The sequence below is a fragment of the Hemiscyllium ocellatum genome, chromosome 12, assembly GCF_020745735.1.
Source record: "Hemiscyllium ocellatum isolate sHemOce1 chromosome 12, sHemOce1.pat.X.cur, whole genome shotgun sequence".
Taxonomy (NCBI): domain Eukaryota; kingdom Metazoa; phylum Chordata; class Chondrichthyes; order Orectolobiformes; family Hemiscylliidae; genus Hemiscyllium; species Hemiscyllium ocellatum.
In genome coordinates this window covers 63047114-63073391 of record NC_083412.1, presented here as the reverse complement: position 1 = coordinate 63073391, position 26278 = coordinate 63047114, and the positions used below count along the sequence as shown (strand labels likewise).

General features: G+C 41.0%; 1 protein-coding gene across 1 annotated transcript in view; it reads right to left on the bottom strand.

Annotated features, from left to right (window-relative positions):
- The window catches only part of stxbp5l (syntaxin binding protein 5L), a 512076-nt gene that overhangs the window by 5274 nt on the left and 480524 nt on the right, over positions 1-26278 (bottom strand). The window contains exons 22-24 of the mRNA XM_060832791.1: positions 8001-8237; positions 6879-7239; positions 5661-5826 (exon numbers count right to left, since the gene is read on the bottom strand). Of these exons, the coding sequence (XP_060688774.1) occupies positions 5661-5826; positions 6879-7239; positions 8001-8237 (764 nt within the window). The remainder of the gene's footprint in view (positions 1-5660; positions 5827-6878; positions 7240-8000; positions 8238-26278) is intronic.

Below are 26278 nucleotides of genomic sequence, written 5' to 3'. Positions count from 1 at the left end.
CCCTTCAGTCCAACTTGTCCATGCCGATTAGATATCTCAATCCAATCTAGTTCCACCTGCCAGCATCTGGCCCATATCCCTCCAAACCCTTCCTATTCATATACCCATCCAGACACCTTTTAAATCTTGCAATCATACTAGCCTCCTCTGGCAGCTCATTCCATTCATGTACCACCCTCTGTGTGAAAAAGTTGTCCCTTTGGTCTCTTATATCTTTCCCCTCTCAGCCTAAACCTATGCCCTCTAGTTCTGGACTCCCCACCCCAGGGAAGAGACTTTGTCTATTTATCCTATCCATGCCCCTCATGATTTTATAAACCGCTACAAGGTCACCCCTCAGCCTCCAGAGAAAACAGCCCAAGTCTGTTCAGCCTCTCCTTGTAGCTCAAATCCTCCAACCCTGGCATCATCCTTGTAAATCCTTTCTGAACCCTTTCAAGTTTCACAACATCTTTCCAATAGGAAGGAGACCAGAATTGCACGCAATATTCCAACAGTGGCCTAACCAATGTCCTGTACAGCTGCAACATGGCCTCCCAACTTCTGTACTAAATACTCTGACCAATAAAGGAAAGTGTACCAAACACCTTCTTCACTATCCTTTCAAGGAGCTATGAACCTGCACTCCAAGGTGTCTTTGTTCAGCAACACTCCTGAGGACCTTACCATTAAGTGTGTAAGTCCTGCTAAGATTTGCTTTCCCAAAATGCAGTACCTCACATTTATCTAAATTAAACTCCATCTTCCACTTCTCAGCCCTTTGGCCTATCTGATCAATATTCCATTGTAATCTGAGGTAACCCTCTTCGCTGTCCACTACACTTCCACTTTTGGTGTCATCTGCAAATTTACTAACCACATCTCTTATGGTCACCTCCAAATCACTTATGTAAATGACAAAAAGTAGAGGGCCCAGCACCGATCCTTGTGGCACTCCACTGGTCACAGGCCTCCAGTCTGAAAAACAACCCTCCACCACCAACCTCTAACTTCTACCTTTGAGCCAGTTCTGTATCCAAATGGCTAGTTCAAAAATCTTCATCGCCTCTTCAAAAAATTTAATCCGATTGGTGAGACATGAACTTTCCCGTACAAATCCATGTACTTTCCCGTACTCGTCCAGTTTATTCCAAACTATCATACATCTTGTCCCTCGGCATTCCTGAAGAAGGGCTTATGCCCGAAACGTTGAATCTCCTGTTCCTTGGATGCTGCCTGACCTGCTGCACTTTTCCAGCAACACATTTTCACCTCAGCATCTTTTCCAAGAGTTTTCCCACCACAGACATCAGGCTCACCAGCTGATAATTTCCTGGATTATCCTTTTTTCATTTCTTAAACAAGGGAACAACATTGGCTAATTTCCAGTCCTCTGGAATCTTACCTGTGGTCAAAAAGGATTTGAAGATATCTGCTAATGCCCCAGGTACTTCTTCCCTTGCCTCTTGAAGTAACCTGGGATAGAATCCATCTGGCCCTTGGACTTCAAGATTAGAGTGTTGCTGGAAAAGCACAGCAGGTTAGGCAGCATCCAAGGAGCAGGATAATTTACTTTTCTGGCAAAAGCCCTTCATCATTCCCAATTTTCCTGCTCCTCGGATGCTGCCTGATCTGCTGTGCTTTTCCAGCACCACTCTAATCTCTTGACTCTAATCTCCAATATCTGCAGTACCTACTTCTATCTGCCCCTTGGACTTGTCCACCTTAATGCAATTTAGGATACCCAAAATTTTCTCCTTCAATATACTGACATTCTCACATACTCATCCCTGATCTCAACATCAGTCATGTCCTTCTCCTCGGTGAATACCAATACAAAGTATTCATTTAGGATCTCTCTCACTTTCTGTGGCTCCACAAATAACTTCCCAACTATGTCCTTGAGTGCTACCCTCTTTTTCTAATAAATGCATAAAAAGCCTGGGATTGTCCTTGAACCTGTTTGCTAAAGACATTTCATGGCTCCTTTCAGCTTTCCTAATTCTGCATTTAAATTTCTTCCTAATTTCTTTATATACCTCAAGGGCTTTATCAGTTTGTAGTTACCTAGACCAATTGTATGCTTTTTTTTAACCTTTTGACTAAGCTTTCAATTTTCTTGTCATCCACAGTTCCTAAGTCCTGCCATTCCTATCCTTCAGGTTTGCAGGGACATGCATGTCCTGCACTTTAATCAACTGGTCTTTAAAAGAACAAAGAAGAACAAAGAAAATTACAGCGCAGGAACAGGCCCTTCAGTCCTTCATGCCTGCACTGATCCAGATCCTATATCTAAACCTGTTGCCTATTTTCTAAGGGTCTGTATCCCTCTGCTCCCTGCCCATTCATGTATCTGTGTAGATACATCTTAAATGATGCTATTGTGCCTGACTCTACCACCTCCACTGGCAACGTGGTCCAGGCATCCACCACCGTATGCATGAAGAACATTCCACACATATCTCCCCTAAACTTTTCCTCTCTCAATATGAATTGTCTCCCACTCTGAAAAAAGCTTCTTGCTATCCACCTAGTGTATACCTCTCATGATTTTGTAGACCTCAATCAGGTGCCCCCCTCAACCTCCGTCTTTCTAATGAAAATAATCCTAAACTACTCAACTTCTCCTCAGTTAGAAACCTCCATACTAGGCAGCATCCTAGTGAACCTCCTCTGCACCCTCTCCAAAGCATCCATGTCCTTCTACTAATGTGGTGATCAGAACTGTAGGCAGTATTCCAAATGTGGCCAAACCAAACTCTTATACAACTGTAACATAACCTGCCATCTCCTGTAATCAATACCCCATCCAATGAAGGAAAGCATGTCTATGTCTTCTTGACCACGATATTCACCTGCATGCCACCTTCAGGGAACAATGGATCTGAACACCCAGATCTTTCTGTACATCAAATTTTACTCAGGACTTTTCCATTTACTGTAAAGTTTACTCTTGAATCAGATCTTCCCCAAAATGCATCACTTCGCATTTGCCTGGATTGAACTCCATCCGCCCAACTCTCCAATCTATCTATGTTCTGCTGTATACTCTGACAGTCCCCTATCTGCTACTCCACCAATCTCAGTGTCATCTGCAAACTTGCTAATCAGACCACCTATACCTTCCTCCAAATCATTTATGTATATCACAAACAACAGTGGTCCCAGCACAGATTCCTGTGGAACACCACTGGTCATGGTTCTCCATTTTGAGAAACTCCCTTCCACTACTACTCTCTGTCTCCTCTTGCCCTGCCAACATTTTTATCCATCTAGCTAGTTCACCCTGGAACCCATGTGACTTCACTTTCTCCATCAGCTTAACACGGGGAACCTTATCAAATGCCTTACTGAATCCATGTATATGATATCCATAGCCCTTCCCTCATGAATCAACTTTGTCACTTCCTCAAAGAATTCTATTAAGTTGGCAAGACATGACCTTCCCTGCACAAAACCTGTCTGCCTAACTGATCAGCCCATCTTCTTCCAAATGGGAATAGATCCAATTCCTCAGTATCTTCTCTAACAGCATCTCTCCAACTGATGTCAGGCTTACCAATCTACAATTACCTGGATTATCCTTGCACCCTTCTTAAACAAGGGGACAATTCTCCAGTCGTCTGGAACCTCACCCATGTTCAAGGATGCTGCAAAGATATTGCTAAGGCTCCAGCTATTTCCTCTCTCCCTTCCCTCAGTAACCTGTGGTAGATCCCATCTGGACCTGGTGACTTGTCCACCTTAATGCCTTTTAGAATACCCAACACTTCCTCCATCCTTATGCCAACTTGACCGAGAGTAATCAAACATCTATCCCTAAACTCAATGTCCGTCATGTCCCTCTCCTCAGTGAATACTGATGCAAAGGTCTCCCACATGCCAGATGTAGATTTGCCCTCAAATAACTACTCCCAATCAAAATCTCCAGTTTCTGTCTAACTTGAGTGTAATTGGCCCTTGTCCAATTAAGCACTCTCACCTGAGGGCCACTCTTGTCCTTGTCCATGACTACTTGAAATCTTATGGAATTATGGTCATTAAGCCCAAAATGCTCTTCAGCTGAAACAACACTCACCTGTCTTGGCTCATTTCCTAATACTAATGCTTGTATGGCATCCTCTCTTGTTGGATTGTCAACATATTGTCTCAAAAAGCCCCTTGAACACATCTAACAAATTGTTCTCCACCTGAGCTGTTGGTTTTGAGGGAGTCCCAGTCAATAACAGGAAAGTTGAAGTTACCCACCACAATTACCCTGCTTTATTCACATCTTTCCAGTATCTGACTATATACCTGCTCCTTTGTTACCTGGGAACAAAGTTTATAGAAAACGTCTAACATTGTGATTTCATCCGTCCTATTCCTGAGCTTCATCCAGAGTGCTTCACTGCAAAATCTCTCTGATAGGTCCTCCCTCAGCATAGCTGTGATGTGATCCCTAATCAGTGATGCAACTCTCCTAACACTTTTGTTTCCATTTTTGTCATAACTGAAACAGTGACATCTTGGATTGTTGAGCTGCCTGTTCTGTCCCTCCTTCAACCATGTCTTCATAATGGTAATATCATCACAATTTCATGCAGTAATCCATGCTATTAGTTCATTTCCCTTACCTGTTATACTTCTTGCATTGAAGTAAATGCACTTTAGACCTCCAGTCCCTCTGAGCCCCATGATCTCTCTCTACCTGTTCTTACTCTGCGCTATGCACATCTCAGTCTCACTTTTGTCCCCAGTTCCTGCACTTAATGGCCTGTTGTTCTTGTTCCCACTCCCCTGCCACACTCCCCTCCTGAACAGCTCTAGCAAATCTTCCGTCCAGGATGTTGGTGCCCCTCCAGTTCAGGTGCAACCTGTCCTTCTTGTACTGGTCCCAGCTTCCACTGAAGACATCTTAATGATCCACATATCTAAAGCCGTCCCTCCTACTCCAGCTCTGTGGTCACTTGTTCAACTGTATTCTCTCTCTGTTCCTAGCCTCACTAGCCATGGCACAGATAGTACTCCTGAGACTACTCCTGGTAGTCTTGCTGTTTAGCTCCCTACCTAACTCCCTAAATTGTCTTCACAGGACCTCTTTCTTCTTCCTATCTATGTCATTTGTGCCATCGTGGACAATAACTTCTGTCTGTTTTCCCTCCTGTTGAGGTTGTTCTGTGCCACTCAAAGACATCCAGGACCCTAGCACCAGGGAGGCAACATACTATTCCTAGAGTCTGATTCACAGCCACAGAAATGCCTACCTGTGCCTTTGTCTACTGAGTCACCTATTATTATTGCTCACCTGGACTTTGCCCCACCCTGCTCTACAGAAGAATCAGTTTCTTTCTGATATCTTTCTGATCAGAAAAAAGTTATTTTATGGCTGTTTATTTGACTGTGATATAAGAGTAAATCGTCGAGCACCATTTTGCACTAAATCATTGAATTTCAGTTAATATAAAATTCTTACCGACTATTTAACAACATATATTATACTATCTATCATGTTCTGGAAATATTCAAAATTCAGTACAATATTCATGCATACTAATGAATATATTCCAACGAGTGGTGATGTCCTTTTTTTCATTAAAATTCACCATGCTACTTTAGCTCGCTCAGCTCATAAATTATGAAATACTAAATTAGAATTCGCAACTTCTGGCAAGAATCCCCAAATGGAAGAGCAGCCATACCTGAAGGTTTTCACACATATCTTGGCTGTAGGTAATTCGCTGGATTTCAGTGGGGGAGCTTAGATACAGAGCTTGTCCACCATTTGTAAAACAGAAAGTTCGTGCTATTCTCATATCAGTTAAAGGCAAATAGTTTACATCCAACAATGGGCGAAGACTTGGCAAGCTATAGTTTAAATGTAAACAATGCTGAGAACATGTGTTGTAGAACATCAAAGAACACCTCCATTTTATACGGGCCGATAAACTTTAAAGAATTATTTTGTTTTTAATTTTTTTTTCACAAACTCAATATAATTTAAGGTAAACTAAAGATAATCTCATTCATAATATATTTGGTAAAATATTATAATGACCATTCACCAATTACATTTATTTTGCTGCTAATAAATGGAAAAGAGGAAAATATGGAAATGAATGGTAGTACGAAAAGGGAGGAAAATGTATGTGATAAGGAAGATAAAGCACTTAGAAAGAGATAGCAGTAGAAATGTTTCATAACAGCAGAAGCTACTGATTGTAATACTTTTAGTAAAGAATTAAGTGAATGCCATTTAGACATGAGGTTATCGTGAATAATGTATTAAAAGACTAAATCAAAGGCAAAGTAATTTCCACTCAGATACAAATACCTGTATTGTACAACTTGGCTTCAATTTAATAAGGAGTTGTAACTGAGCAAAAACAAAATTCATGACACATAATGTCATTAAATTGGTGGTAGCATTATTATCTGATTTTAAAAATTATCTTGGGATGCATGGTTGGAGCTCCAAATTGCAGCAACTTAGATTAGTGGTCTACCGGATCACTTAGTTCCTCATCCCATTAAATTAATTATGTCAATTATGCTGCTCAGGAAAAGTTAAACAGAGATCAGGAGTTGCCAGAAACAGGAGTAGCAAAGATTGTGTAAAAGATTTAAGGTAGGAATTGAAGAGAGTGTGAATGGCAAATTGTTATTGGCATTAGAGAGAGAATTGAGAAAAAGTATATAATGGATGTCTTGAACCATTGTCCCTGAGTTCTTATACATCTCAATTGTAGTTTCAAGAGATTTGAAAGGAATGAGAAAAATGGGAGTAATTACTTGAAAATATATAATACAGGTTTTTATGAAAAGGTTTCATAAATTTAAGTTTTTACAATATTAAATGGGAGAAATAAGAAAACTACAGTGGGGAATCAAGTGTACTACTTACAATACATAAAAGTTACCTTAGAGTCATAATATGTCCATTAGCACAGAAGCAGGCCAGGCAGATGCTGTTGCACAAAGTTACGACATCTGCTCGTAATACAAAAGATGTTTCAGTAATATTGTGTACGTAGAGACAGCTTTGAGAAGGGAGGGAATAGACTTTAGCCTGTTTCTCTGAGCAGAGCACTACATACTGGTGATCCCCCATCTCCTGAGAGGAAGGTGGTGAAAATGTCACAAGTTTCCTTTTCCGTCCTTTATCATCTTTATCTTCATTGTTTGGATCCCTCCACACTTCGTACGGAGGGTGTATTAGACTACCCAGAGAGTCCAAGAAGGAAAATGTTAGTAGAGCTCCTTTCAACATTAACACTGTTCCTGGAAAAGAGATAAATTAAACCTATATGTACTGTCTAGGAACTCCATTATCACTAGTAAAATTCATTACATCAGTATTTCAACAATATGAACATATTAACTTTCATATCCAATAATACCCCTGTCACACCTAATTTCAAATAAATGTTCTATTTGAAACATGTATATCAAATAGAAATTGGACAATGCCATAGATTGTATAAATTTTAACATTGCTTGTGTAAAAGTCATGGGTTTATTCTTCACAAAGATGTTGCCAAATTCAGTTCCTCTCAATGCAAGGAACCAGTGGCTGAAAGCATTAAATTGTGTGTGTGTATCCTGGTCCAAACATAAGCTACTTTCAGTTGCAGGTTTTTTCTTTTCTTGAAAGCTGTATATATGTAACTGAGTGATAAATATACATTGAAATAATAATTGTGGTCCTTCAGTAAATCTTCTTGCACTGCTGTAGGCTTCTGAGACTCTTTACAGATTCTTTACAGATTGGCACAATTCCAATGGAGATTGATTTCTCCATTTTAATATTCGAGGGCTTAGTGTCAGAATTGGGAAAATTCTGCTGCAGTTGAGTAGGTGGAAATGCACGCTTACCTGACTTCCATCTCTAGAATAGGTGAGAAGTCACTCAGTCTACAATGACCATGTTAATAATACTAAATGCAAGTTACATTTTGTCATTGTATAGCAGGATATATTGAACTTGCCCAAAATGCATTTTACCATAATAGGAAATTGGATAAGTACAAAGAAAATCTTACCACTGGGAGAGACCATAAGTGGTTCCGAATATCTTTGTTCCTCTGGAGGTAAATTCAAGGAGATGACGAGCACTGTACCCAAACTGGTACCAACCCATAGACAAGGTGAAAGGGTCGAGTCCATCTTTCGGCTGAAGGACTCCATAAAATACAGAGCAGTTATAGCCTCCTTTGATTCTTTGTCAATGCTGGAGACACTGGAACTTCGGGACCGGTTAAAAGAATTTTCTTTACTTTCTGCATAAAATCAGTGAACAATAAAATCACCTGAGGTTTAGGAATAATTGAAAAAATAGCTTATACAATACTTCTACATGATAATATTATTAACTGATGTAGGGTTTGATGAGCATAAAACTCCAGAATGATGTGCATATAACTCAGGTTCCTGAATTGTTTGTTAGTTATGTACTAGAATTCATTGTTATCAGATCAATTAAGAACATAAGAAATGAGCAGGAGTAGGTTCCCTCTAGCCTGTTCCATTATTCAATAAAATTAGAGATGATTTGGGTGTAGAATATACTCCTCAGACACATCCAAATTTCAACATTAAACAAGCAAATTTTCAAAGAGTTGTACAGCTTAAACTGTTTTATCAATATTCAGCTGACCATTAAGGAGAAACTCTATGTATACCCATGAAGTGTTCAGAATTTGCTTTATTCTGCTAAGCGTATGTCTGAACTAATTGTGATAGCATTATGAAGAAATTAAGAAATTACACTCTCTTCACTTCTTCCAAGTAAAACTGCCACATGGGGATGTAATACCAGCAAAAATAAGGGAAAGTAAGTAGATAAATTTAATGGCACAAGACTCATCTTGTGGTTTTATAAAAAAAATTAATGGGTCCCTCGTTAAAACCCAGTGCTTGAAAAGGAATCCTAAAATGTCCTTTTTATCTTGTTGTACCAGCATCCTGCTTTGCTTTCCAATTGACAGTAAATTAATCAAGCAATGGTTGAAAATAATTTTATAAGATCATTAGCACTACACTGCATTATGGATGAATGTTGGTTGAATTGGAAATCTTGAGTGGTTTGAATTTAGCCATTATTTGTCTGTTCACAGAGACCTGAGTTTGGTCTCAATCAAACATTTTATTTCAGAGAATGGTTTATAATAAGGATTGCCATCAAGGAAATGCTGAGCCATCAAGAAAGTCCCAATTTTGCCATAGGGTAAAGTGGCTAACTGCAGCCAAAGGCTCCTATTGCATTGGGGAACTCAAGGCAATATGGCCACCAGACTACTTTTCCACACTTCTAATAGCTCACTTGACAAAAGTTGTGGGGCAGTATTTCATATCCTGTTGTCTGGCAAACAGTGACTTAAGCATAAGTTTTTAAAAGAATTAAAATTTGAAGCTGAGAAGATACTGAGGGGGAAAAGTAACCCGAGTTATCTGGAAAAGGATAATCTATTGTTTTGCAGCATCAGGATAGATATGTGTCACAGCTCTTTTCTGGTTTCGAGTCTGGATGAGTTAGAAAGTTTTGGCATATTTCAATCTCTGACAATCTCACTGGCCTAGAGGTTTCTCTCAACATAATATTGACATTGTGGCAATTGCTCTTATAGATAATGCTCCAGCTCAAAGGACCCCATTCATGGTTAGAGGTTTCTGCCTCAGCTGCACTGTTCCGCTATTACAAAGAACAAAATGTTGATTTTTGTGTATTCATTAAATGCCACAAAGTTGCTATATTTTAGGGCAAACTAAATTTACTCCAGAATGTGAAGCATTATTACAAGTATAAATATGCCTTTTAAGGACATAATAAATTAAGTTAATGCTAATCAATTTCTCTGGCGCAGTATATTAACTATAAGTGGATCTCATTTCTTTAAGTACTAATTGGAAGTTTGAGAAATGACATTTTACTATGATAAAGGCAGTATACAAATGAAAGATATTATTAGGGAGATGCAGATAATTTCCGTTAGTTCAATTTCAGATTCCTCACTGCTTCTACTAAGATATTATCTGAGTCTGAATCCAGAAAAGAGCAGTGCAAAAGTATTAAAAGTTTAAATATTCACGGACAAGTCTAATTATTGGCATATGCCATTAGAAGCCCTGCTACCACAACATCTGGAACATTAATAATGTGTATGGGAAATGCTGTGGTTAAATGTTTGTAATGTGCATTTCACTTTTAAATCCAGAATAACAGAGCTATTAACAAATCTTGGATATGACTGGAAAAAAAGCGTTTTGTAAACGCTTCATCAGGACAACACTTGAAGTTTAAAGTAAAAGGAAACAAACATATCTTACTGTATGAGAAAAAGTGTGCACATCGGTAGCAAGTGGAGTCTGATTAGTAGTAGTATTATTTTGGAAAATACACTAGTTACTGCTGACTAACAGTTAACTGATGAAGAGCTTATGCTCGAAACGTCAACTCTCCTGCTCCTCGGACGCTGCCTGACAGGCTGTTCCTTTTCCAGCACTACGCTTTTTGATTCTGATCTCCAGCATCTGTCATCATCACTTTCTCCTAATTAACTGTTAAGCTTGGTTTAAATTTTAAACCAGGTGGCTTGATTCTGATTGGTCAAGACACTTCCCTGTGAAATGAATTAGAATGGCTGTCATCTATTGAATTGAAACAGGTGCAGTGTGTTTACGTTAATTCTGTTGCAAAGAATAGTGAGGCTCTTCTGGATTCATTCATTCCAACTGCTTTTCTTTCTTCTTCTCTTGCTTTGTTCCTAAGTGTTTTTTTAGTTTTGTTTTTTTCTCTACTTACCTTGTCTACTTTGTACCTCAGTCCATTGTACCTAAGATGGCACCATGAATGGCAACATTGCAACTTTTCATTGTTCAGTCAGTGTGTTCTTGTGCAACCCCATATTATAGAAATATCATGCTTTAGAAACAGTACTTAAAATGTTGGTGTTGTCATTGTGTTACCGCCAACACACATTTTAAAAGTCCGTGCTGTCGAAACAGTGCCCCCAATTTGTCAATCATGTTACAGCAAATTTGTGTTGACAAAATGTGCATTATAACAAAATACCTGAACTCTTGCGCCCCTGTCCTTGAGTATGCATGACAATAAATCCTAATCCTATTTCTAATTCTAATCTGATATATACACTGGGCACTTTAGCACCAAAAGTGATGATCTTAGGTGTGTTCGAGAGTTTGCCCAATATGCAAAAAGACATGATCAGATCATGGCAGCCCCGCTATCCAGAAGGATAGCTTTATTTATTTCAGCATTAAGCTTCCACAGTGAACAAATGGATAACTTGTATTTACAAAGTCACCAGTCATCTAGCTCATGGAATTCCAATGTGTATTTTGGCCAGTGAATGTAGGTTTGCAGGAGACAGTAGTAGCAAACCATCTGGGCAGTTTCTCAACTGGACATTAAGGAGAGAAAGTGCATTTGATTGCACAATTTCTAAGGTGAATTTGTGTGCAGATTGGGGCCCATTAGAATAGAATCATTACAGTGTGGAAATAAACCATTTAGTCTATTAAGTCCATACCAACCCTCTGAACAGAATCCCATCCAGGGGGCCCCCAGCCCCACCCTCACCCTGTATTTCCCATGGCCAATCCATCTAACCTGCACATAGAATCGTAGAGATGGTACAGCATGGAAACAGACCCTTCAGTCCAACTCGTCCATACCGAATCTAGTTCCATTTGCCAGCACTTGGCCCACATCCATCTAAACCCTTCCTATTCATATACCCATCCAGATGCCTTTTAAATGCTGCAATTGTACCAGCCTCCACCACTTCCTCTGGCAGCTCATTCCATACACCCACCACCTTCTGCATGAAAAGGTGAAAAGGTTGCCCCTTAGGTTCCTTTTATATCTTTCCCCTTTCATCCTGAACCTATGCCCGCTAGTTCTGGAATCGCCCACCCCAGAGAAAAGACTTTGTCTATTTATCCTATCCATGTTCCTCATGATTTTATAAACCTCTATGAGGTCATCCCTCGGCCTTCAACGCTCTAGGGGAACAACCCTAGCCTATTCAGCCTCTCCCTATAGCTCAAATCTTTCAACCCTGGCAATATCCTTGTAAATCGTTTCTGAACCCTTTCAAGTTTCACAACATCCTTCTGATTGGAAGGAGACCAGAACTGCACACAATATTCCGAAAGAGGCCTAACCAAAGTCCTGTACAGCCGCAACATGACCTCCCAACTCATACACTCAATGCTCTGAGAATAAAGGAAAGCATATCAAGCATCCTCTTCACTAACCTATCAGCAACTTGACCTACTCTTGGGAAATAAGGTAGGGCAGGTGACTGAGGTGTTAGTGGGGGTGCACTTTGGGGCCAGCGACCATAATTCTATTTGTTTTAAAATAGTAATGGAAAAGGATAGACCAGATCTAAAAGTTGAAGTCCTAAATTGGAGAAAGGCCAATTTTGACGTTATTAGGCAAGAACATTCAAAAGCTGATTGGAGGCAGATGTTTGCAGGTAAAGGGACAGCTGGAAAATGGGAAGCATTCAGAAATGAGATAACAAGAATCCAGAGAAAGTATATTCTCTGGATGTCAGGGTGAAAGGGAAGGCTGGTAGGTATAGGGAATGCTGGATGACTAAAGAAATTGAGGGTTTGGTTAAGAAAAAAAAGGAAGCATATGTCAGGTACAGACAGGATAGATCGAGTGAATCCTTAGGAGAGTATAAAGAAGGTAGGAGTATACCTAAGAGGGAAATCAGGAGGGCAAAATGGGGACATGAGATAGCTTGGGCAAATAGAATTAAGGAGAATCCAAAGGGTTTTTACAAATATGTTAAGGACAAAAGAGTAACTAGGGGGAGACCAGGGCCCCTCAAAGATCAGCAAGGTGGCCTTTGTGTGGAGCCACAGAAAATGGGGGAGATACTAAATGAATATTTTGCATCAGTATTTACTGTGGAAAAGGATATGGAAGATATAGACTGTAGGGAAATAGATGGTGACATCTTGCAAAATGTCCAGATTACAGAGGAGGAAGCGCTGGATGATTTGAAACAGTTAAAAGTGGATAAATCTTCAGGATCAGGTGTACCTGAGAACTCTATGGGAAGCTAGAGAAGTGATTGCTGGGCCTCTTGCTGAGATATTTGTACATCAATAATCACAGGTGAGGTGCCAGAAGACTGGAAATTGGCAAACGTGATGCTACTGTTTAAGAAGGGCGGTAAAGACAAGCCAGGGAACTATAGCCCGGTGAGCCTGACCTCGGTGGTGGGCAATTTGTTGGAGGGAATCCTGAGGGACAGGATGTGCATGTATTTGGAAAGGCAAGGACTGATTAGGGATAGTCAACATGGCTTTGTGCGTGGGAAATCATGTCTCACATACTTGATTGAGTTTTCTGAAGAAGTAACAAAGAAGATTGATGAGGGCAGAGCAGTAGATGTGATCTATATGGACTTCAGTAAGGTGTTTGACAAGGTTCCCCATGGGAGACTGATTAGCAAGGTTAGATCTCATGGAATACAGGGAGAACTAGTAATTTGGATACAGAACTGGCTCAAAGGTAGAAGACAGAGGGTGGTGGTGGAGGGTTGTTTTTCAGACTGGAGGCCTGTGACCAGTGGAGGGCCACAAGGATTGGTGCTGGGTCCTCTACTTTTTGTCATTTACATAAATGATTTGGATGTGAGCATAAGAGGTACAGTTAGTAAGTTTGAGGATGACACCAAAATTTGAGGTGTAGTGGACAGCGAAGAGGGTTACCTCAGAGTACAACTGGATCTGGACCAGATGGGCCAATGGGAGAAGTGGCAGATGGAGTTTAATTCAGATAAATGCGAGGTGCTGCATTTTGGGAAAGCAAATCTTAGCGGGACTTAATGGTAAGGTTCTAGGGAATGTTGCTGAACAAAGAGACCTTGGAGTGCAGGTTCATAGCTCCTTGAAAGTGGAGTCACAGGTAGATAGGATAGTGAAGAAGGCGTTTGGTATGCTTTCCTTTATTGGTCAGAGTATTGAGTACAGGAGTTGGGATATCATGTTATGTTTGTACAGGACATTGGTTAGGTCACTGTTGGAATATTGCATGCAATTCTGGTCTCCTTCCAATCAGAAAGATGTTGTGAAACTTGAAAAGGTTCAGAAAAGATTTACAAGGATGTTGCCAGGGTTGGTGGATTTGAGCTACAGGAAAAGGCTGAACAGGCTGGGGCTGTTTTCCCTGGAGTGTCGGAGGCTGAGGGGTGACCTTATAGAGGTTTACAAAATTATGAGGAGCATGGATAGGATAATTAGATAAAGTCTCTTCCCTTGGGGTGGGGGAGTCCAGAACTAGAGGACATAGGTTTAGGGTGAGAGGGGAAAGATATAAAAGTGACCTAAGGGGCAACTTTTTCACGCAGAGGGTGGTACGTGTATGGAATGAGCTGCGAGAAGATGTGGTGGAGGCTGATACAACTGCAATATTTAAGAGGAATTTGGATGGGTATATGAATAGGAAGGTTTTGGAGGGATATGGGCTGGGTGCTGGCAGGTGGGACTAGATTAGTTGGGATATCCGGTCGGCATGGATGGGTTGGACCAAAGGGTCTGTTTCCATGCTGTACATCTCTGTGACTCTATGACTCTAACCTGTGACTCCACTTTAAAGTATGTATGAACCTGCACTCCAAAATCTCTTTGTTCAGCAACACTCCCTAGGACCTTACCAATAAGTGTACAAGTCCTGCTAAGATTTGCTGTCCCAAAATGCAGCACTTCGCATTTATCTAAATTAAACTCCATCTGCCACTGCTCAGTCCATTGGCCCATCTGATCAAATCTTTAGACTGTAGGAGGAAACCAGAACACCCGGAGGAAACCCACGCAGGCATGGGTACAATGTGCAAACTCCACACAGATAGTTGTCTGATGGTGGAATCAAACCCAGGTCCCTGGCTCTGTGAGGCAGCATGCTAACCACTGAGCTACCATGCTGCATGTAAGGAAATTCTTGCAAGTAGCTGCCGATTCAAATATAGTAGATGTATCATTGGGGAATTGGTTTAGCTCAGTTGGCTGGATTGTTGGTTTGCAGAGCAGTGTGATACCAACAGTGTGGGTTCAATTCCCATCACTGGTTTGAGGTTACCATGAAGGAATCTCCTTCTCAACCTTTCTTCCCTTGCCTGAGCTCTGGTGGCTCTCAGATTAAATTGCCATCAGTCACCTCTCTAATGAGAGAGCAGCCCTATGGTCTGGTAAGACTATGGTGACACAATACACTACAAAAGAAAATGTATCATCCACGTACTTTAAACATGGAAGGTCAGGTGTCATTCCATTGAAGGCACATGATGGGAATACATCAATATTTTGGGATTATGCAGCTATGTGGGGCTAAAAAAGGAAGATATTGAAATTCAGATACTTCCTGCGCTAAAAACGATTGATTGCCAACAATTGCTGGGAAACTAATCTTTGGAAGAGACTACAGGACCTCTTTTTTGATGGTTACCGAGCGACCCTGGCTGGGTTTAACGTCTGCTTCAAACATTTGGGGCGGGGAGTCAGGAAAAACAGATACGTGGCAACAGGAAGCAGTAAGGCTGCCAGGATCATGTGCGCTCTTCCTGGTTGAGGTTAGTAGGAACCTGATAGCCTTATCTCAGCATTTTGTCTACTTTGTAAATCCCAAGGACCTGATCTATGACCACTTTGTAAAGTCTTGGAAATAGCTTCATTTCCTTCCAAATTAAAGCTTTCTTGGAAACTTTTCCATTAATACGCGACTATTAGGACTTAGATTTTGTCAATAAGAAGCTTGTAGGACTATAAGAATTCATTAACCTTTTATCTTTAGTTTACAGATGTCTCTTTACCATTTTTCTCTTTTTAAAATATCATCTATTTAGATTAAAAGGTTTTAATTTTGGATTAAGACATTAACCAGTTTTTCTATGTGATTTAAGAACATTTTGTGTCAAAATAAACTGGTATTTTGAATTTATTTAAGTCTCTCATTCTGAATAGCAGTTCCAAAGGGAAACAATTGACAATTTTAGTGATAGAATCTACACATTTATGCTAATGGGCTTTATTATCAGCCCATTCCTCCCATTATGTTTCTAATGGGACCCAATACAGAGGGTTTGCAAGAGTTGGGTTGAGTGGGGATCCCATGGCAATAGCATCTATTGGGGGATACACTGTCTTTAAACTGAAATTAACCTTGTGAGTTGCTGAGTTCATAAGTTCAATGGATACTAATTCATATAATACCCAACATCTCTGGATCACCATGAAAGAACATACAACATAGATACTGTATCAATACAATGTGTGACAGCTATTCTCTGTTTAATTTTTCCCAGCAGTATGTCTTGATTAATCAGAGTCAACTTGCTTCATTTAAATTTTAACAAAGCTTGACAATTGATCATTATTAGTATTAACTAGTGCATCCTCAAAGGCAATGCCTCTATCAATTTCCCAACCAATCAACATTCTCTTTGCATACATGTAAACATTACGCTTCCTTTTACTTCGGTAATTTAAAAAAAAATTGTCCTTGTTGAAAAGTGCCACTTTTTCAGCATTATTCGAGTGGTGTACTACCAAACAGCTACATTTCTGGATATCCTGCGGTGTGATTATTAGTTCTAATGCACTGGATTGCACCATCAACATATTATTCAAATTTCCAAATTTTGAAGTTCCAAAATGAAAAACTTAATATTTATCCCTTAAGTTCACTAATCGTAGGTCAATCATTTGTCACTTACTGATGCAATTTAGTCTTACCTTTTTCACTCCATGAATATGAGGAAGCATGGTGCTCATCGTGAGAGAAAATACTGATGCCATGCAATTGCTGAAGCATTGCCCGTCTGGAAGTGTGGCCTACTGTCCCAAAAGGCATGCAAAAGGGACATTCATTATACAGCAATCAGTCAAAGCAAAATTGCCTACAAATACATGCAAATTCCATTACAATCAAGAGATGCATTCAGGCATTGGAGGGAAATGTAAATTGTTTTAAGCTTGACTGATGAAAATGTGACATTGGTGCCTCCAGAACGTGCACAGTAAATTTCCTTGCAGCAACCCCTGTCACATTTTAGAAATCAGACTAATTTAGTCTGATCTCTGCTCACCATTGCTTAGAATAACGTGCAGACATGCACAATTAATATGTTTACTTTAGAAGCGAGTAACTGATATCATCAGTATGGATACAAATGCTGAGTAAGCAACTTCATTTTTTCTTATGGGAGAGTGCAATTTGTTTTTTTTATTAAAACTGATTAAAAACCAATTGCACATGTAATATCTTAGTATGGTAGATTCAATGATTCTTCACAGTAAAGGTTTTATTTGGATATTTTAGTTTGAGCAAATTTTAAAAAGTTGCAACTTGTTGTTTTTGACAATAATGGGATGAGGTAGTTTTGTGGTTTTGTTACTAATCTAGAAATTCAGAGGGCTCAAGGACTCTAGAGACATGCATTAAAATCCCATCACAGCAGCTAGGAAATTTAAATTCAATGACAAAATACATTTGGAACACAAAGCTAAAATCAATAATGCTGCCCATGGAACTACTTAGTCCTTCAGAGGAAGAAATTCTACCATCCTTACCTGGTCTGGTTTACATGTGACTCCTGGCCTACAGCAATGTAGTTGACTCTTAATGTTCCTCTGAAATAAAATATAGGAGCATAGGAAACAGAAGCAGGTGTAGGCTATTTGACCCATTGAGCCTGCTCTGCCATTGATCATGGCTGACCATCTACCATTAAACCAATTTCCTCCATTCCCATATTCCTCAGTGTATTTAGTGTCCACAAACCCTTGATTTATTTTGTGAACATGTTCAATGATTCAGATTCCACAGATCCTACTAGATACAGAATTCCAATGATTCATCATCTTAAGTGAAAAAATTCCTTCAATTTTTACCTTCTCCAATGCTTCACTATTTATTTTAATATGTAGAGAAAAATTTAGAACAGTATATCAACTGTGTTCTAACTAAGTTCCAATACAAAATTATTAAAACCTGTTCCAGCCAGGTGGAGACAGGGTTTGGTGTTTGCAGGGCAGAAAGTCTTGGAAAAGGACACTGAGTTAGCATTTTGACTTCTTCAAGCCCTTGTCTGGCTAGCCCCAGGATGCACTCAGGTTCCAGTGGGGAGTCCACTGATGGGAAAGCAATCCAGGTGATTAAAGAGGCAATTAAGAGCTTTTCAAAGAATTAAAAAAGGTTAAATCTTTACCCTTTTTTCTCAATATGTTATCCATACCCCATATCAGGTTGTGACCTCAACAAGGTCAATGAGGTGGCAGATGTACAAAAGGACTTCATCAGTGAAGCTGACAAGTCTTCAAATTGCAAAGTACAGTTTGTCTGGGCCCACTGTTCTAAGTTGGGGAGGTATGTGACTTGGAGGGGAATTTACAGGAGATGACATTTTCATGCATCTGCTGATTTTGTCCTTGTTGGTAGAGCTTGTGGATTTGGAAGGAACCTTGGAGAATGATTCCACTGCATCTTTCAGATGGTACACACTGCTGCTAATGTCGATTAGTGGGGGAGGGAGTGAATATTTGTTGATGTAGGTGAAGTGCCAATCCAATGGTCTGATTTGTTCTGAACAGGGTCAAGTTGTTTGAGTGTTGGAGCTGCTCTCATCCAGGTAAATGAAGTATATTCCATTACACTCCTGACTTGTACCTTGTAGATGGTGGTCAGGCAGTGGGGAGTCAGGAGTTGGGTTACTCCTTGCAGAATTTCTAGGCTTCTGTAGCCACAATATTTAGATTGTGGTCTGTTTTTTGTTAATGATATCCCTTTAAAATGTTGATAGTGGGGAATTTCAGTGATGGTAATGGCATTGAACATTGAAGGGAGAGATGGTCAGATTTTCACTTGCTGGAGAAGGTCAAGAAATTGGTGCATGAGCACAATATAAAAAAAATGACAGACTTTAAAACCTATGATAAGTAAATAAAGAAAACTAATTCTCAGTTGAAAGGCCAGTCAGCAGAAAAGCTGAATGAAATTCATTGCCTGTACTTGCAGTTTGGTTGATAATGGCAGAGCAATAATTACTGAATGAGTACCCTGATGTACCACAGGAAGTGAAAGGCTATAGGTTCATATTCATTACCTTCAAAGCAAAGGTAGTTGTATTTCAATTCAGTTGGATATGTGACCTTTTCTATGTGCAACATAATTAATAAAAATAACACTATTGGAGTGCTATTTTTCTAATCTCCAATGGCACGTTAACTTTGAATCATTCTGACTTTGGCTCCTTTTACATCTCCTTTCCTTCCAATGTCACTCTTGGTGGACATCATTTTAGTCCTTGTGCTTCAGAGTTCCTTCTGTAAACCTTCATAAGATCTATCTTTCCTTGGTTTCTCTTTGAAACTTATTTTGGCTTATTGTTCATTTAATGTCTGCCTGTCTCTAGGTTATTTTTTACATTAAAGATGCTACATAAACAAATTTTTATGAAAAAATGTGTTTATGTGTTTAATTACTCAGCATTTGTTTTTTGATAAAAGTTAAATTGGCATGATTCTTTTCAATCACTTAGAGTTCAGGATCAGTACTTCTGAAGACTTCAGAATGCAAAAGAAATGTTTCTATTTCTACTCCTATCACTATAGTCATTTGGAGATAAACGTAATAAATGTTTCCCCTAACAATACATACCAGGTTAACCAGACTAATCATCAACTGAGATTTTAAGAGCAGCTGAGTGTTTCATGGTGACGCAGAAAACAAAGAACAAGCCAACAGTTCAGATAGTTTCTAATTAACCTGTTCAGGGATGATGTTACTACACAAGAGGGTGACATGGTGGCCCATTGGTTAGCACTGCTGCCTCACAGCACCAGGCACCCAGGTTCGATTCCAGCCTCAGGTGACTGTCTGTGTGGAGTTTGCACATTCTCCCTGTGTCTGCAAGGATTTCCTCCAGGTGCTCTGGTTTCCTCCCGCAGTCAGAAAGATATGCAGGTTAGGTGAATCGGCTGTGCAAAATTGCCCATAGACTGCCATTGCCCACACTAGGTGAATTAGTAAGGGGTAAATATAGGGTAGGGAAATGGGTTTGGATGTGTTACTCTTTAGAGGGTTGGTGTGGATTTGTTGGGCCAAAGGGCCTGTTCCCACACTAGGGATTCTAAAAATAAATAACTCTGGAAGAGGTGGAACTTGAATTCAGACCTCTGGCTCTGAGGTAGGGACATTACCAGTGCACCACTGAGACCTAAGGTAACAGTATAAGGTTCAGCCTGATATACCTCTTACTCAGAAAGTAGCTTTCCTCACACACACTGGATCTCTTACTGGTTAATTGGATTACTTGTCAGTTGGCATAATAACTAATTAATCTGCTATGTACTTGTATTTTGTGAGCAATTTGAGTTTTGAGTCCCTTTTACAAAGTTGGGTTTGATCAGTTGAAGAGTTCACAGCATTAGCAACAGCTAATGCCAATATTAAAAGCATCATGTATTAACAGCATCTATAAGATCTAATATCCATCAAACAATAAAATAAATGCAAGCATTAGCACATGCTAGAATTGCTCACTTATGTATATTTGGTTTATGCCTGATGAGATGGAGTAAAATCCAAATACTAATAGAATTCAACACTAGCAAAAACATCAGCATCAACAACAGGTAATGCTTCAGTAACAGAGGTTTGCAGGGATAAGCAAAAGACATGCACACATTGAAGGAAGACTGTTTAAAGAGACAGAATCTCATCTTCCTGAACGAGTTTGATTAGCAATCTACAATTCACACTGAATGGAATCATTGGGCAATATCTTACTTTTTTTTGGCTATGTCTGAGTTGCATCAATTTTTTTTGAACTTGTCACTGCAAGGCTGAGCAAGGTCTCTTCCATCTTCCAAACTCACCTCATTAATTATCAATCATGCCCATAATTTGTCTGTCAAGTCCAACCTAATGGAAAATTAACATTTATGTGAAATCTATTAAGGCATAGGGGAACAAAGGAATAAGGGTCTGACTGGAACTAGGGGTATGGCGATTAAAAAGAAAACTGTAAAGGCAAACCGACCTAATAGAGGACTTACAAGGCTAGTTAAACTACCTTATCAGTAGTCAAGAAAGGAGAAAAACAACTCCATATATGGAAAGGAACGCACATGTTCCAGGCCTCTAGCCTTGCAGGTATTGATAAGGAAAAGCGAATTATAGTATAAAGAGAGTGTGTGATAGCTATCAAAAACCCCTTACATGAGGCGTCTTGCCAATGTCTTGGGTCCCTTTGCAAAGGTCTGAAATAAACTTTTTCTTTGCTCTTGCAAGCACTTGAGTTGAGTTGATTTAATTTCCACGACAGTAAACTTGGGGGCTTGCCTGGGACCCTGCGACTGGGGAAGATTCTGAAGGTTCCCAGGAGACGCAGGCACCACTGTCTTGAAAGAATTTCATTTCATCTCAAGCGCTGATTTGGCCCCTTTGCGCGAGAAGGCTGGGAATCTGTGGATGGCTCTGGCCTGGGATCCGAATCGAATACGGTTGGGGTAAGAGCCATGGCTTAAGTAATCCTACATAGAGACTCGTTCTAAGAGAATAAATAAATCAGGAGGAGGGTCCAGTGAACTCTCGTGCGGTATTTGATCAAAACTCAGGGAAAGGATTGCCATCTCTAAAGTGTTTAAGAGACAGCAAGTCTAAGGGTGGTTTTAGACTTGGAGCCACCACTGGCTGAGTTGGACTCGCCAAAGATGTACCGGGTGAATGGTTTCTTGGTGTACGAAAACCAAGGCATTGAGGCGGAACTGCCCAATGAGAGGGGACCTCTGGAGGTAAAAGCAAGTCATATTGGCAAAAAAGATAACAGTACCGTGAGGGAGAGAGAAAGCTGAACACTTTTCCAATAAAGCTGAAAGTGGGCTCCAGCAAGAGCAAACAAAAAGAGGATCCACAGAGGACTTGGAATGGACAACCAAAAATACAATTCATGCTAAATAATTACAGCCCAGAGTCAGTAAAGCAGCTAGAATTGTGGATCAAAGAATGTGGTTTTCCGGAGGGAAGAAGTTTTAGCAAAAGGCAGTTGGAAAAACTGAGGTCACAGTTGGAGGAGAAAGAGAAGGAGAGACGGAAAGGAAAAATAGAACCTGTGAATTGGAGTGTTTATAACATGTGGAAGGCTGAGGCTGATATCAGAGAAAGGAAATCTCAAGTAAAAGACAGATCAAATATACATGCAAACACCAGCGCACATGCAGACGCACACAGAAACCAACCTAATGAAGGTGTACAGTATCTTAAGTCTGTTCCAGATCCTGACCTTGAAGGCAGCCCTCCGAGACCAATAGCCCCCTACAAGATCTGCCTCCGTACAAGGAAGAAAGAGAGCAAATAGTGACAATATCTATACCTGAGGCCCGAAGATTCCAAGTCAGCGGCTGCCACCTCAGAGCCTGCTGAATCATCAGTAGCATCTCATACCAGCAACAGATCGAAGCAAGAATCCCAAAAGAAGGACGGCCACTCCAAGATGGAAAGGCATCCAGGGCCTGTCTGCGATCACCTCATGATGGGCGATGGGTTGGACGGTGAGAGTACTGACGCACGATCACCTAACCAGGTGGTTCTGCAAGCACCAATGGTTGAAGTTGCAAGTCCAGAAGGGTACCTGATGTTGGTCCACCGGCTATGGACCATGAAGGATTTGGAAAGTGCCTATGGGCAGTTGCCTGACCCATGCGAGGTTGGAGGTAGTAAGTTCGCTGAAGAAGTGACAAGGTTCTGTACCAAGTTCTGTCCCATGTTCGTCTCCTGGGACGAAACCTGGGTGCCGATGTCACCAAAATCAAGTATAACTGGCCAGCTGCAAACGTCCAGAGCAGCTGACCCGCAAATGGAGTAGAACAGAGACATTAATGATTTTGTCACAGCGCTGGCAACCGCCTATAGGGAGGCATTCCCAGTACGAATGGACATGACCAAATTTGCAATGTGTAAACAACAAGAAGGTGAGACAGTGTCCCAATATCTTACGCGCCTCACTGAAGTCCATAATGCCTACAGTGGACTGACGCCACCTGAGGACATAATGCCGGCAGAAATCACGGCGTATGAGGCACACCTGAGGAACAGCTTCATCAATGGAATGAAGAACAAAATAGCAAAAAAGGTAAAAGAGACATGTATTACTTGGGATACAAGAAAGCTGAATTTGATAGAACAACTCGTGATACATGCTGAAAAATTGCTGGCCCAAGAGAAGGATAAGCGGAAACTAAAGACGGAACAGTGAACACATCAAGCTCAGCTTACCATTACGCAAATGGTAGCCCAGCCATTGGAGGGAGGTGCTGCAGGAAAAGGGAGAGGCAGAGATGGAGGTCGCAGAAGAGGAAGACGAAGAGGGGTTGGCAGAGGTGGATCTGGCGGGTGCTTTGTTTGTGGAGCAATGGACCATAGGGTGAGGCAGCGCCCATACAGACAGCCTCAGTCAGCCCTGGAGGTTGGACAGCAGGGTGACAGATGGTGGAAGGCTAAGGTGGAGGTGGGCAGCCCACAAGGTACAGGTAAGCCTCCTTCCTTTATGCTTGGCAATGAAGACTCACTTTTGCTAATTTCTTCTACTAACCTTATGGGCACTGAAACATGTCCCACCTCCATATTGAGCACTGAAATTGCAGAGTGTGGACCATATGTTCAGTATTATGATGATGCGTATGAGTCAATGCCTACCTCTATGTTATATGTGGAAGGTACCTCAGTTAGCTTTTTGGTAGATACAGGGGCAATATATTCAGTCCTTAAATTAAGCCAGTTCAGAGAGTTGATGCAAATAAAGATGCATGGAAGGTTCCTGAACTCAATGGGTGCATCAGAAGTCGTGATACAAGAGAGATTTACCGCACCCCTGTTGTGTGAAACCAGTAATGGGGAAACATTCCAATTCTCATTTTTGTTATTGGAATTCTGTCCTTTAAATCTGATGGCTCAGGATTTCAGAGTGAGACTGGGGTTCGATTTACTCAGTACCCCAGCGGGTTTGCAGGAAATAGGAAAAGAAGATTTACCAGTGCAAGCTGTAAAATATGACTTGTACCCTGATGTATGTCTATGAGTGACGATTAAGCCAGAGAGCGATAAGTTCAGTGAGTGATTCACTTGCCCTGGAAGCAAGTAACCATGTTAATCCTATGAGAGGGACTGGTTTAGGAGACTGGTTAAATCAGATCAGTTGTTATTGTGCAAATTTTATTGGAATAATCACAGATGCGCAGTCAGTGTGAACTTATCTAAAATATCTGTGATGACAAGTAGATCCAATCTTTTTGATTAGATTAGATTACTAAGATTAGATTAGATTACTTACAGTGTGGAAACAGGCCCTTCGGCCCAACAAGTCCACACCGACCCGCCGAAGCGCAACCCACCCATACCCCTACATTTACCCCTTTTACCTAACACTACGGGCAATTTAGCATGGCCAATTCACCTGACCCGCACATCTTTGGAATGTGGGAGGAAACCGGAGCACCCGGAGGAAACCCACGCAGACACGGGGAGAACGTGCCAACTCCACACAGTCAGTCGCCTGAGTTGGGAATTGAACCCGGGTCTTTGGCGCTGTGAGGCAGCAGTGCTAACCACTGTGCCACCGTGCCGCCCACAAGGCTCTTTTCCTCACATGTCATTGGCGAAGGTGTCCAGCGACGGGTGGCAGGATTTGGGACCATGGGTACTAAAGGCACAAAAAACGAGAGATTGGGTCTTGAGGGATGATGTGGCTATCTGGTTCAGTGAAGATATGTGGATATATTGGAAGAAACTAAATTGGCTAACTCAGGCAGATAAGTCAGTCCAGGTAACCCCCGCTAGCCCTGAAGAGCCTAGGAAGGTAGCTTGGTGTTTTCCTAAGGTAGAAGTCTCGGACCCAAGACTGAGAAAGGCCCCTACTGAGATGTGGGAAAAAGGCAAACATGATGTGGGGCTCATTTGAGGCTGTGAACCCATAAGAATAACCCCAAAGTATGAGTATCGTCCTTGCAAAGCACAATATCCATTAAAACCTGACGCTATAGAAGGAATTACTCCAGTCTTTGAATCCCTCCTAAAGGCTGGAGTGATAATCCCCTGTGAAACCTCACCAGTGAGAACGCCATTTTTCTGGTCAAAAAGGCGAACCAGAAATGAACCAGGTGAACCGGAGAAATGGACGTTTGTTCAAGACCTGCAGGTAGTCAATAATGCTGTTGTTCCATGCCCCAAATGTTCCCAAGCCCTATACTTTATTGGCTCAAATTCTGCTGGACAGTAAATGGTTCTCTGTTTCTCTGGTTCTCTAGTACACCCAGATAGTCAATTCTGGTTCACTTTTTCGTTCAAAGGGAAATCGTATACCTTCACGTGACTTTGTCAAGGTTACTGTGAGTCCCCCACTATATATAATGAGGCCCTATGCAGGAGTCTGGAGACTCTTGTTTAACCCTGGGGTCAGTGCTTTTGCAGTATATAGATGATTGCTTAATAGCAGCACCAACAGAGGAACAATGTGAGAAAGATACCCTTGCGTTGCTCTGCCACCTAGTGAGGGAAGGGTACAAAACAGGTGAAATTCTTAGGACACTTAATATCTGAACAAGGGAAGGCCATTGGTCAAGACAGAGTCCAAGCAATTCAGCAAATTCCAAAGCCTCACACGAAGAAACAATTCCTATCCTTTTTGGGCATGTGCTCCTACTGTAGGATGTTTATACCACATAATGCAACCCTTGAATAGCCCTTAAGTGACATAGCCCATGGCAAAGGGTTGCAGAGCCAGACTCTGTTGCAGTGGACCCCAGAGACTGAGTGTGCCTTTGTTGAATTGAAAAAGGCGCTCCAAACCACACTTAGACTGGGATTCCACATCCAAACAAGCCTTTTGTACAAATGGTAGATGAGAAGCGTGGCTGCATGACATCTGTCCTGTTGCAGGATCATGGGGGAAAATTGAGGCCGGTAGCTTATTTTTCAGCAAAACTAGACCCCATAGCGGCAGGATTGCCTAAATGCCTGCGAGCGGTGGCTGCAGATGAAAAGGCTGTTGTAGTGTCCAGGGGCATAGTCGGCTATGTTGAATTAACCCTGCTGGTCCCACATGCAGTATGCTTACAGCTTTCTGACCATAATACAACACATGTCAGCAGCATGTTGGCTCAGATACAATACTATGTTATTGGAGATGCCTGACATTACAATAAAGTGATGTAACGTCCTTAACCCTGCTAGCCTTCTCCTCACAGAAGGAGACAGAGACCTACATGACTGTGTCACTGTAACTAA